The sequence below is a fragment of the Acanthaster planci genome, unplaced genomic scaffold (genome assembly GCF_054643075.1).
Source record: "Acanthaster planci isolate LZ-2023a unplaced genomic scaffold, COTS_SCS Contig39, whole genome shotgun sequence".
Lineage (NCBI taxonomy): Eukaryota > Metazoa > Echinodermata > Asteroidea > Valvatida > Acanthasteridae > Acanthaster > Acanthaster planci.
This window is the reverse complement of record NW_028257663.1, coordinates 75477-88706: the sequence shown is the minus strand read 5'-3', so window position 1 is coordinate 88706 and position 13230 is coordinate 75477. Positions and strand designations below refer to the sequence as shown.

The 13230-nt window shown below is 40.2% G+C and overlaps 1 protein-coding gene across 1 annotated transcript in view; it reads left to right on the top strand.

Moving 5' to 3' along the window:
- Window positions 1-13230, top strand: part of LOC147795381 (DNA repair protein complementing XP-C cells homolog) — a 96832-nt gene that overhangs the window by 9284 nt on the left and 74318 nt on the right. The window contains exons 2-3 of the mRNA XM_087131973.1: window positions 3076-3199; window positions 11213-11297. Coding sequence (XP_086988099.1) covers window positions 3076-3199; window positions 11213-11297 — 209 coding nt within the window. The remainder of the gene's footprint in view (window positions 1-3075; window positions 3200-11212; window positions 11298-13230) is intronic.

Sequence of the window (13230 nt, the reverse complement as noted above, 5' to 3'; positions counted from 1 at the left end):
GAGAGCACAAGGCTAGCACAAGCAGCATTCGCATTTTCTGATCCGCCAATAAAAATCTTCGAAAATAAAGTCCAGTGCGGACACGGAAGACCAGCTGATTTTTAATTCCCAACCTGTAGGGCTATGATACATGTACGTGTATACATGTGCCAATTAGTAATACAAAAAGCACTGCCTACAAGCTATTCCAAAACCGCAAACTTAACGGCGGCGATAGGGAAACAATACCTTTTGACAGGCAGGTTGATGGCTGCATGCTGAAGTATCACATTACGTCTTATCTCCTCACCAAAAGAGACAATACAAACGTGATGCTGGATGACTGAAACCACGAAGTATGCAGTCACTGTTGTGGATATAATTGTCTGCTTTCATCTTATGAGGGTTGTGGGAACATTCTGAACAAATTAGCCAGAATACCGAGGTATTGAAATTCAATACCGAATTAGTTGGTATTCCGGTATTCGTGGATTGTTATTCGGCATTGTTCAGTATTAAAAACAAAACCACGGTATTCGGTAATACTGAAATACCGCCCAAGCCAAGTGCTTTTATCAGTTTCATTGCAGAAATTCTGCACAAGTATAATGCACACTATGCAGCAGCAAGTGCCAGGGCAAGTTTGTTATGTTTCTGCTTTTATGTTATTTCATTAATTCTGAAATCTGGAAAGCCAGTGGCAGTATTCTCTGTAGCTGCTATAAAATTATCACGATTACATATGGGTTATGCTGGAACGGTTGCGGCTTGAGCTCCAGTTGCATCCGAGTACAAACGACGACTACATGTGAATAAGGGCCATTTTTCAACTTCGTCTCTGTCTTAGGCTTTGTCTATAAAACCAACCCCTAATTGCAGGCCTGAAGCATTTTAATTAATTTGAAGTACTATAATATTTGGTTCTTTTGCATCAGACTTGATTGTGGCACTGTCAGTCTTACATTGTACTATTGCGTTAACAACTTCAAAGTCAGGTAAAAAAAACATTTGAGACCTGCGACCGAGCTGCAGTCAAGTATTGGAAAACTACATGTACATAGTCCGCCAAAAAGCAGGATGTCTGGCTGCCGATTCCATTCTCAATGTGTGTAGGACAATTTTAACAAATCTTTGTTTTGGAGGCTCTAATACAGATTACAGATTTCTACAATTTCAAAGTAAAAAAGCTGCTAGCTTGTCAGAAATTGTTTGAATAGAAAAGCTCTTGCCTTTAAACTAGGGAAAAATTCTGATTACTCAGTTACTTTTATTCCAATTTCTCACATTATGAAGTTCTAAATAACCTCCCTAAACTTCTCAATGGTATAGCCCACGACATTGTTGTTCAGCGTTCATTCATTGTTGAAGCATGTGAGGCAATATGAATAGTTCATCACAAACCGATGGACGGATTACTGGCCAATGATTGCAGCCACAGTCTCCCTGACATCATTTTTGCACTGCTAAACTGGGCGGGTATCTGGCACACTTTCAAAGATTGGGGCTGCACATACAGTGCTGCCATGTGGTTGGGTTTTGGTGCCCTTCTGTCTCAAAGGGCATTCTGTCTGAACTTTTGATGTCTTCCAGTGCAGTAAGTGGTCACATTCGACCATTACCTTGGGAAATTCTCATTTGTGTAAAATGTGTTTTTTTTCACAAGTGTTTTGAGTTCAATCGCATTATGGTGGATAGAATGAAGCAATAATTTTCAATTATACAAAATAAGGTAAACAATACTTGAACTCAGAATTTCACACTGAGAAAAATTGTTTCATAAACATGAAGTATGACAATTCAGGCATTACTCATCGGACCCACCAAGCTAGCTATTCTACAAACCCTTCACTTAGTTTGGACAAAAATTATGAAACAGAGGAAATTCCAGATTTTTGTGGATGGGGCAGTAAGGCTGTTCTACATTTACTTGTTCCAGTCACAAAGTTCAAAACTTCAAGACACAAAATAACTAGCATCAAAAAAATGGATCTGTGTGTAATTTGAAACATCCAGATTTATATAACGGGTTTTGCCCTAACCCAACGTATATTAATAAGCACTGTATGCTCAGTGCTTGTCTGCTTACGAAAAAAACCTCACAAGCTTACTCGGGTGGGACTCGAACCCACGACCTCCTGCTTACTAGTGCAGATGTCGTAACCACTCGACCACCAAGCTTTCCAGGGTCGGCTGGCCGGTTTGAGTCAAGTGAAGCAGCAGGTACTGCGAACTATTTTCAAGATGTATTTTTGCGTTGGAGAGATGTAAATTTATATAACAGGTTTTGCCCTTACCCAACGTATATTAATAAGGGCAATGCCAAAATACATCTTGAAAACATCCAGATTGTTCGGAATGAATTTAGGAACCCATGAACTACAAGTAGTTTACTTCCTTTCAACATGACACAGAAGCCTTGGATACTTGCAGTTGGCAACTCTTGCTACATTTTTGGACTAAGGTTAATAGGAGGAAAGGTTTAAGTTTGTTGAACTGAACTGCAGCTGGCCCAGTTGACCACAAGTCTGTCAGTGGAGACTGCCGAGATAAAGCAGGTGTGCCCTGGATCATGATCATGTACAGTGTGGTAGTATGTGTAACTTAATCGGTACTCCATAACAATCACTACTCATTTTTCTACAGTTACTACATGTAATCGTGCTGCCGCAATTAATCGATTAGTTGCAAATCCACTAGTAGTGAAATGAGTAGGAGGAACTAATCATGATTAATCGAGATAATCGCCCAGCAGTAGTATCAAATGTGGTCTCTGAATAGCATAAGAAGATTAAAACTTTTTAGTTGGCTTTTCCAAGCCCTGAACTCGGCCTGATTTGGAATCTATAGATGGCACTAAAGAAAAAGATCTTTATGCATATCAGATGGTCAATGAATTTTGATGTTCGTCACCTGTTAGCCTGGAGGATGGCTAGATGTCTTACCCGTGTTCTGCCAAAGGCTGGTGTGACTGTCAGAAGGGGTTGATAGTAATGGAAGATGCTAAAGGACATGTCCAAAGAACTTTATAAGACTGTGCAGCCATGAGTGTGGTTGATAACAAATTGTTCATTCTTTTTTCCTTTTGTAAAATTAAAGATGGAAGTCCTGAAGAATGCAAACAAGAAACAGCATTAACCTGTAATGAGCAACACAGTTGTCAAGGCAAGATGCTGGAGATCAATATTGATATCCCTGGAACTTCTCACAGCAGTGACAGAAAGTAAGAATGAATTGTAAATGTCTGTTCCCTCTTTGTAGTAGTGTTACGTGTAAGATTGAATGTCTTAACTTGTGCATTTAGATCTAGATGACTAGTCAGTCAGTGCTGATGACATATGCTGCAAGGTATGAGACGGAGAGAACCCCCCTGCTTTGTGTTGGTCATGATCTCGCAGGAATCTGGGGAATTCCTTGCAGACATCTGGGGGGACATGTTAAGTAACAATAGTCTGGAGTGTGTATAGGGATTGGACATGTTGGGGGGTACCCCTCGGTCTCATTTCTTGCTGGGTGTAGCTGATGAGTCTGAATGTGTGATTGCTTTCTCAAAACAGTGTGGATCTGACATGGATCTGTTAAGGGTCACTTTTGTGAATGAAAATGTCCCTGATGTGCATTTACGGGTAGTATTGGAACCAGGTACATGTACATGTACCTGGTTCCAGTACTGTTGGTACATGTAAATAAACTCAAAACATACTCAAATGCCTTATCAAGGGACGACAGCAGAATTATGAAAAAAATTATTTTTTTTTTAAATGTCAAGAGGAATGATAGTCATGAGTCTCATAAACTCAGTCACACACTAAAGATGCATTCTGCACAAAGTTGTCCTGTTGGTCAGTGTTTTGTTTTTCTTTCTAAGTGGATTTATTATTTTTTCTTCATGCTGAAAAATGTGGCATTGTTTTTAACATTGTTCGTCACCACAGTTACGAGTGTGCAAAGGCCACATTTAGCCAACAGCAAATATCACACACATTTTGCCTCAGTAAAATTTTCCCTAGGACTCTTTCTATTACTCAGTAACGATACTCTTTTTTGTGTGGTTTCAAGTTTCGTGGTCTGATATCCATCCATTTGATATCTACATGTACGTTCCTAATGGCAACAAAACAAATAATAAAAGCCACACCTCGAAGTAAACCCTACATGTGCTTGTGCCGACTCAAGTGTTGACATCATGGACATCCAGCAAATACCATTTCACCCGCCAGTTTTGGGTTCTCTGCAATTTTCGTCAATGACAGTTGGTGTATGTCCGCAGAATTATGAGCATGATTCTTGTTATAGGCATTGTACTCCTTAAATTTTGCTGTGATTTTGCATAAACAGCTTTTTTACACACTGGTGTATGGGTAATTCCAGAAATTAGGGGTCCAAAAGTGTGACTTTTTGTGTCCTTGTTACATCTGACCTTAGTTATTTGACATGGAAATATAGTCGTTTTCAAAGTATTACTATTTTTTTGACAGGTAATTTGCATTAATTCATCACTCTCAGAAATTAGAAAATGTGTTCTGAACTTACAAAATCATACATGTATGTCAGATGTAACAGGGAAACGAAAAAAAATGGTCCCGTAATTTCTGGAATTACCCATACACGTGTGTTAGAGGATACATTCTTGTTGACATGCAATCAAATTCAAGGGCAGTTGTATAACTCTGGAATTGGTGGGAGAGTAGGAAGTCTGCCTTTCTTTGAGAAGTATTTAGCCATCTGCGGAGCGTCACGGTTCGTCTAACCGGTCCAAAGACACCTTTATGGCATTGGAGAACTCATGGGTCTTCTTGTCTGCGTAACTTTGTTTTTCTTGGGCTTTGCGGATCCACCAGGCATTCTGAATCTCTCGAAGGTCACGTACATTGGCTCGCTCTTTTTTCCATTTCTGTAGGAGAGAGCTGGATGACGGATTGGTAAGGCGGGCCTTGAGAGCTGACTTCTTCTCAAAGAGGGGGAGAATCTCATTGGAAGATTTATCGAACCGATCAAGGTTCCTTTTAGTGATGCCGAGTGTTTCTTCTGACGAGAGCATCTGAAGTATTAATACCCATATATGTTCAATCTTGAAGATGCTCCCTGTATCATCGGGATATCGTCAGTAGCCATTGTAGCATCCTGCCTGTGTTGATTTGGATGTAATTGAGACGAGTGTCAGGGTCTGCACAGAGTTGACTTTGAACTTCAGGGTTCAAGAGGGTGGCTCTGTTGATATGCGGTTTCAGGGGATTGTTTCCTTACAGGATGTTGAAGAACTGTCCGTTGGATGGTCCGTCCAGCATTCTGCTGCGAGTGTGGACCGGTTAATGAGCACGTCACAGATGTCGCAGCACCTTTTAGATGTGGTCCAGCTGGTGCCAATGTTTAGATCTTGAGTGCATCCATGTTGTTGAGTAGGTGAGTTGTCTCCCAAGGCTGTTGTGCCCTACCTGCCTGGATGCATGCATGTACAATGTAGTTACATGTATTTTGACCGAGATGCATCAGACAGGTTTCCCTATTTGCATCACTTTCTTTTTTTTTGCATGGTGGCGGCGAGGCAGGAACCAGTGTACTGAACTTCATGGCTCAGTTTAAAGTGCTTTTGAGGTGCTTTAAATTACATCTGTTGAAAACTATACTGAAAGGTCTTTGTTGATGAGAGTTTTGGTTTTAAGTCATCTAGTAGAAACATATTGACTTCAAACTTTAAACGAGTCCAATTCCAATTGATTTGCCTGGTTGTGAACCAAATGTTCTTCAAAATGTACGCTTTCTGCCTAATTATCACCAAATGTTCATTTTACAAATTCGAAGGTGCAAGTTTGTATTCTAAATGATCATGTCGACCATGCCACATTACTTAATCACCTTAAACTGTGTATTTGGATAGAAGTTTTTGCACTATTAGACTAGGTTATGTCCTATGTTAATGACTGATTGCAATTTGTCAGCATCAAGGAAGCAGGCTCTTTGAATATCTCTCTTGCTTATGGGCAACTATAGGGATTAGCCCTTAGACTTGTATTGTTTTCACAGAACATAACACCACTCAGAAAAATCATTGGACAATATGGTATTTGCTATCACTGCTTGGCAGATAACACCTAATTACATGTACATGTATGTGTTTCATTCAATCCCAACAACATACTTGTAAGGTCAATTCAGCAATATAGTAGATGTAAGCAAACATGCATTGATGAAGTAGGTTCCTGGATGATCATGTTGGTGATCCGTTCATCATACCATCAAACCAAGTTAGAAATCTCAGTATTATTTTTGATTCATCTGTGTCCATGCAACCTCACATAACAGCAATCTCTAGAAAAGTCTGCCTGTGGATCTTCAATATTGGACACATACATGTACATGTATAGAAACATCTTGACAGAAACCCCACTGAAATACATGTTCATGCTTTCATCACATCCAAAATAGACGTGAGCAGTTCACTTCTCTATGGCAACAAAGCATTCCAGCCATAAATTTTTCTCACCAGTAAACATTCTCAATTCACACCTATGTTAGATCTCTATTGACTTTCAGTATCACACAAAATTAACTGCAATCTTACCCTATTTGTTTATACAGAATTATTCACAACAATGTCTCAACGTACAAATCCATCAAATCAAACTCATTCACCTACATGTTTACACCTCAGCACACACATTGCACTGTGCTCGATGCTCAAATGAGCTCATGATGCTCCATGAACCCAGGACATACGTGTAGAAATTTTTATTGGAGGTGACAGATCCTTTTCAGTTGCTGTAGCCTGCTTTTGGAACAACTTCCTCAACTGTCAACATACATGTACAAGGGGCTGTTGAACTGAGTGCCATGCTGACTGGCATCAAATATAGTTAACTCACAACGTCATGTAAAAAAGACGTTTTTTTCTACTTTTGTGAAAGTATAGTAGTTTGATTATTTAGAAGTATCAATAGGACTTAGGAAATAGGACTTTTGGGACAAACAGTCCCAACCAAATTTAGTATATGTGGCCAAGCACATGTAATCAAGTAAAGACCTTATTCATGGAGAAGCCATTTGAGTCAAGTTCCCTGAATCTGTCATACTCAGTGTAATGTGTTAAATGGAATGGTGCGAGACTATTTGGGGTTCCAAGTGTAGCCCAGTGTGCTGTGTTTGTGCGCCCTCTTGCAATATTGTTATGGCCATGCCTTGCACCCCGTGTTACTGCGTGCGGTGATTGCCATGTTTCCTGATGTTTTGCAAAAGTTCTGACAGAAAATAGTCATATAATAATCCCAAATCAGCGTGTGTTATGAAGGTGTAATCTCCAATTTATCCAGCAAACTATATTGATTCTTTGCATGTGATCATTGGTTCTCAGGTGAGTTATAATTATTAGAAAATATTGTGATGAAAATACCTTCCTGGGAAGCCGATGGGTATGTTTGTATTTCATTAAAAAGTCCAGGGGGCTAGCGTAAAGCATACCGTCCAGTGCATATCGGGACCATGTGTACATGAAAGAAGCATATCTAGACATGACCAACATACAAGTATTTAAAAGCTTTGTAATTTTAAGTGATTTGGCATATAGAGGGTTTCTGGTAGTTGGATCAACATGTTCCATGAATTATTCTTGTTCATGTTATAACTGTGTTTTTTAAGTGCATTTTAAGGTTAGATACATGTATGTCATGTCATGTCAATCCCCACTGAGAAAGATTTAATCACTTGCTGCCAGGGGACCCATTTTCGAGCACATACATGTAGGCCTTATACATGAAGCTGGGGGGCCTGAAACCGGGACAAAAGAGCTGGGCCTTGTAACAAAAGACCTTGCTCAGTACAAAAGACTGGGCTGCTGGGCATTACTGACTTTTTTCATTCTCAGTAGTGGAGAGAATCCAACCTTGTCTTGAAATAGTATACCACGGTTTTGGGCATTTAGTGTGAGTGATTACTTTCGGCGACAAAAGCGCTCCACCACCGCAGCGATGAGCCACACAGCACCGCTGCATGCTAATCTGACCCCTATTGAAAAGAAGTCAGCAGTACACTGAGCCAGGTTCGTGAACAAAAGAAAGTCACATAACACCACACAAGGCTGCAGGCCTTGCTGAAATACTTGGGCGTCAGTAGATTTCGTCTGTCAGACAACAGTGGCCACCAGACAGTAATTTGTGTGGGTGTAAACGTCCATTAATTGAAACGATAAATTTTTGAAGATTTTTGAAAACTGAAAATCTTGAAATTTGCCGGTATGTGTGCACTGCATTTTTCAAACAACCTGGCAGCATGTGGTTAACCACATCGTGCTGGGGCATCTTTCAACGTTGATGATGCTGGGCCAGCATGACTATCATTTTTTCCGTTTTTCAAAATCCTTCAAAAATTCTTCATTCCATTTAACGGTCGCTTATGGCCGCACAAAGTAATCTTTAGGCACTACTCTAAGTTGACAGGTGACCTTTATTGACGCCCGAGTATTTCAGCCAGGCCTGCAGCCTTGTAAACAGAGCCCAGATTGTGCGGTGTTGTATAACTGTCTTTTGTTCACGAACCTGGCTCAGTGCGCTGCTGCTGACCTCTTTTCAATAGGGGCCAGATTAGCCTGCAGCGGTGCTGTGTGGCCCATCGCTGCGCTTGTCCCTGGTGGTAATCCGCTTGCTCTCAATGCCCCAAACCCTGGTATACGGTTTCAAAACAAGGCTGGATTATCACCACTTTTGAGAGTGAAAAATGTCGGAAATGCCCAGCAGCCTGGTCTTTTGTTCAGAGTACTGTCTTTTGTTACAGGGTCCTGTTTCCTTTGTCCGAGTTCGGACACCCCGGCCACACATATAAACCATACGGCTCCGATTTCGGAGTCCCCGGCAGGTAGTGGGTAAAGGTCATGCATGCGTACTGTATTTTGGAGCTACTGAACATGATGCTTGTGGAAGGGCATGATTATGTGTTTATAGCTGTCACTTAGTTGGCACCTGTAAGTTCCAGGTATACTGCTGGACTCATAATTTCAGTATATGTGTATGGAATGCCGCTAATATGTTACAGTATAATTACTTCATAAGTTTGTTGTTCTGTGAGAAGAAAACATGTGTAAAGTACAGGTCAGAATTTTAGCAGACACGATCAGTGAACCTGACATGCTGTTCAAAGCACGCTTTGCGGTTTTCACGTGTATTGCTGGTCCAAAGCGCGATAAGCCTGACCCTGGTGACCGACACGCAGTGAACCACTGCACATGCAGAGCTGTCACTCCAGCTTCACGTATGCGTGTACATCATGTACATGCACATGTACAATGTATGGCAGTGCACTGAATAAGTGAAATCACATACACGTACATGAACTCGTAGTGCCTGGCTAGCAAGATGACCATCTTGAAGTATTGAAATATGTATCACTATCACAGCTGTTCTCTTTTCCCTGTGGATCGTGAAAGTTGTTCAGTCGGATTACATCTTGAAAATGTCAAATTTCAGTGATTAACTAGCCAGTAGTCCACCATATGTGTTTAGCTACTACTAAACTTTTTGTCAAACAAACTTTTTGTAAGCTTTAAATTTTAAACTCATGGGATTGACTGGAGTGACGACTTATATAAGTCCTTGCCCAACGTATATATTAATAAACACTGTATGCTCAGTGCTTGTCCGAGAGCTTGCGAAAAAAGTCACAAGCTTACTCGGGTGGGACTTGAACCCACGACCTCCTGCTTACCAGTGCAGACGTCTTAACCACTCGACCACCGAGCTTGCTGGGGTCGGCTGGCCGGTCCGAGTCAGGTGAAGCAGCGGGTACCGCGAACTATTTTCAAGATGTATTTTTGCGTTGGGGATGTAAATTTATATGACGGGTTTTGCCCTTACCCAACGTTTATATTAATAAACACTGTATGCTCAGTGCTTGTCCGAGAGCTTGCGAAAAAAGTCCCAAGCTTACTCGGGGCACTACTTTATCCGTTGTGTGCAGCCAGTGCATGCACAGTGCTAGCGCTAGTGAAGACCTGACTCCTTCCATTTAGGTGCGATCTTTGCCATTCAGTTTGGTCCTAATATTGTCACAATCAGAGCAATTTTTTATGGTACATTTTCCAGCTCAAAGGCCGAAAACTGATGGGAAAAATCCCCACCTCATATTGAATTTTATATTCATGCGATTTTGAGCACACAGTTAGCTTGAGTATGTATGCTAGGATCATCGCCGTGGGGGCCGTCTTGACTAAAATTTGGCTAGCAGACCAGCAAGGTCAAACTCTGTCTACATTTTGTGGATTTCTTTCAAAATACTTTTCTCTGATTTAGGAAATGTTTTGTCCTCAAAACTGCTAGTTATAATCGTCTCTGTTGAAAAATTGATTTCATGCTCGAATATTTTCTGTGTCTAATTTGGAAGTTTTGGGAGCAATTCAGACATGAACCAAAAGTGTTGTCCATGTGGCAGTTTCTTCGATCCTGTATGGACAAACAAAGCACTTTATCTTCGTAAATGATTTTGTGATGCCTGCTACATACAAGGTAAACTACTGACAACACTTCCCTGAGATTTGAAGATAACTTGAGCTGCAGTCAAACTGAATACTTTTTGATGTGGGAAATTAGGAAACTGACTGCTCCGGTCAACAAAGGCCTGGCTGTTCTGGGGTTTGCATGTAGCGTGTGCATGTTTATACTCGGCAGATTGGATTGCAGTGTCGGCGTTCTCTGTTAATCAGGGGTCAGCGTGTTTCGTGTTTGTGGTTAACTCCTTTTGTGTTTGTTTGACTCGATACACGTTGACATGCTAAGCATGTTTGCATGTCGGCTAAAAATCTGACCTGTTTCGTACATGTACATATTGTGGCGGTTTCGTCTAAAGAACTGCATCAGGACGAGCTCCCAATCCACGGCAGCGAGCGATCTTGCTGGGCAGGCAGGTGAAGCGTATACACCACTCACCCACACACTCAGACACCCACACTGACGGAACTGACGGCGGCACAGAAATCAAAGGGGCAACAGACACTGATATTCAGGAGACACTGGTTTAATCTTGGTCTTCTAGGTTTTGGTTAGAACAGCTCTCCTACGCTGCTGACAGTGTTGACGCCGTGCTTGCCAACCAGTGGTAATAGTGCACATACGCCTGTCTAATTTACCTATTTCATGGGAAAGGTCCCTTGGTAGAGGCTGTATCCATATTACATGTATAACACAATTTTTTTATTCAAGTGTTATCAACTTAGTTTTGTTGTAAGTCTATCAAAAGTATGTTATATTTTTTTCAGGGTCACAAGTAATTATGACTGGTCAAAGCAAATCCAGTTGCAGGTCAACCGCTTTAACAAGGCTTTTCAGCTGCAACTTCACAAGGCAAGTACACCACCTATGCCTTGAACAAATTTGAAGGAACGTATAGTATTTTTTTTAATTACATGTATATTCATTAATTGTGTATGGTGAAGTCAAGGACACACGGAAGAACAACTTTTTATAACCAAGGATCTTTGTTGTGCCAGGCATACCTATCAGAAAGTGTAGCAGTTTGTGTACAGGCACATAATTAATATCAGTATATTCATTACTCCCAAAAAAACCAAGTATATGAACACAGAAGTTGTGTTTTTGGACAGCGGTGCTATGTTACTGGCTAGCAAAATTTATCAGCACACGATAACAGTTACACAAAGTGCAATTCTTAAAAAGTACAAAAAAAAAGGGTGTCCACGAGAGGACCACGCAGAATGTGATAAGGTGGGGGTCAATGGATTTGGCTGAAATATGCTATGTATGGGGTCACATATAGCCTTGAGGTTGTGCAAACTTTTATATCAATCTGACCTGATCTTCAGGAAAAATGGCCCAATATATACTTTTTTAGTAAAAAATGTGTGATTTTCATAATTTGGGCCTAAAATTTTATACGCTTGCCGTTTTACAATGGAAAGCACTAGAGTGAAATTTGCAGGGTTTTGAGCTTGCATCCTGCCCTAAACCTGATGTCGAAATTGAGGGGGAAAAGTGTATTTTGAGACAGAGGCAAGCCTTTACTCAGGAGTACCCCTAAATTTGTGTCAAAATTAGAGCTATCTTTGAGTAGCTATGGGGTCATTAGTGCAGGTCTTGAATGAAACTCTGATGAAAGAAAGTCCTTATTGTGGTCTTTTGGCAGCATCAATAAAATATTTGTCAGCAGTTTTTATTATGGACTTGCAGGAGCCTTATTTTAGCCTCATATTGTGTATTTAGACGTCTATCAGTCGAAATTGGTACCAGTTTTGATTTTGATTGCTCGTTTTTTATGGTAGTCTTGATGCATTGTAAAGAAAGAAAAACTCTATTAACCTAAATGATACCATTATTTATCCTTACATGTTTTATTACTCTGGTATTATGGTGAAAACGACAGATTTTCTTGGGATGAATAGTATCCTAATTACACAAACTGGGCTTTTGTTGCTTGTCAGTATATTCTGCAGATATCATAAGGATCATGATTCATCTCGTATTTGTAACCCCTTTATGCTAGCTTTTCAGCTTTCTCATTCATATGGTCACATCAGTACATACATGTGCATGTATCAGTGCAAGCTTTTGGGCGTAAAATTGGCAGGTCATTGTTGTGCTGGTCAAAACATTGTACACTGTCTTGCTGCAAAGCACGGGCCATTCTAGACTACGGCAGTTAGTTGGAAAATAAAAGAAATACACATAAAATAACTCTAGTTTAATTGATAAAATAATACAAATGTGGCAATACTCATTTCTTTATCGTACAGTCTATATTAATTTACTGTGCGAAAAAAAATCAATATTACACAGATGGTATTGAAAGCATCTGAGTATGCAGCTCCATTCAAAAAGATTTCAGCGAGTGGTTTATATGCTCTGCAACAGTGCAAACAAATGTAATAAATGTAAATATCATGTAACTGACACAGTCATATAAAAGTTTTGCAGAAAATACAAGGGATAGAGACACTTTTACATCCATCAACACCCTAAAAAAATTAAAACAAAAATGGGGGAAAAAAAACCTAAAAAAATAAACCAACCACCTAAAAAACTTGGATGAGTCCATGTCGCAAAACCTTACCCAACTCAAAAGGCCATGCCTTGTATGGGAAACAAGTTGGGAATGATTGTTCTGGGAATGAACGCAAATCATTAAATGATACGAAAACCCCTAAATCACAATGAAATGAAACCTTCATAATCAAGTTAACAACACAATAATGGAGCTTAACTTACGTAAAAATATATGGATGCTTAACCCTCAGGTTATAGCTTCTAAAAGCACTATAAT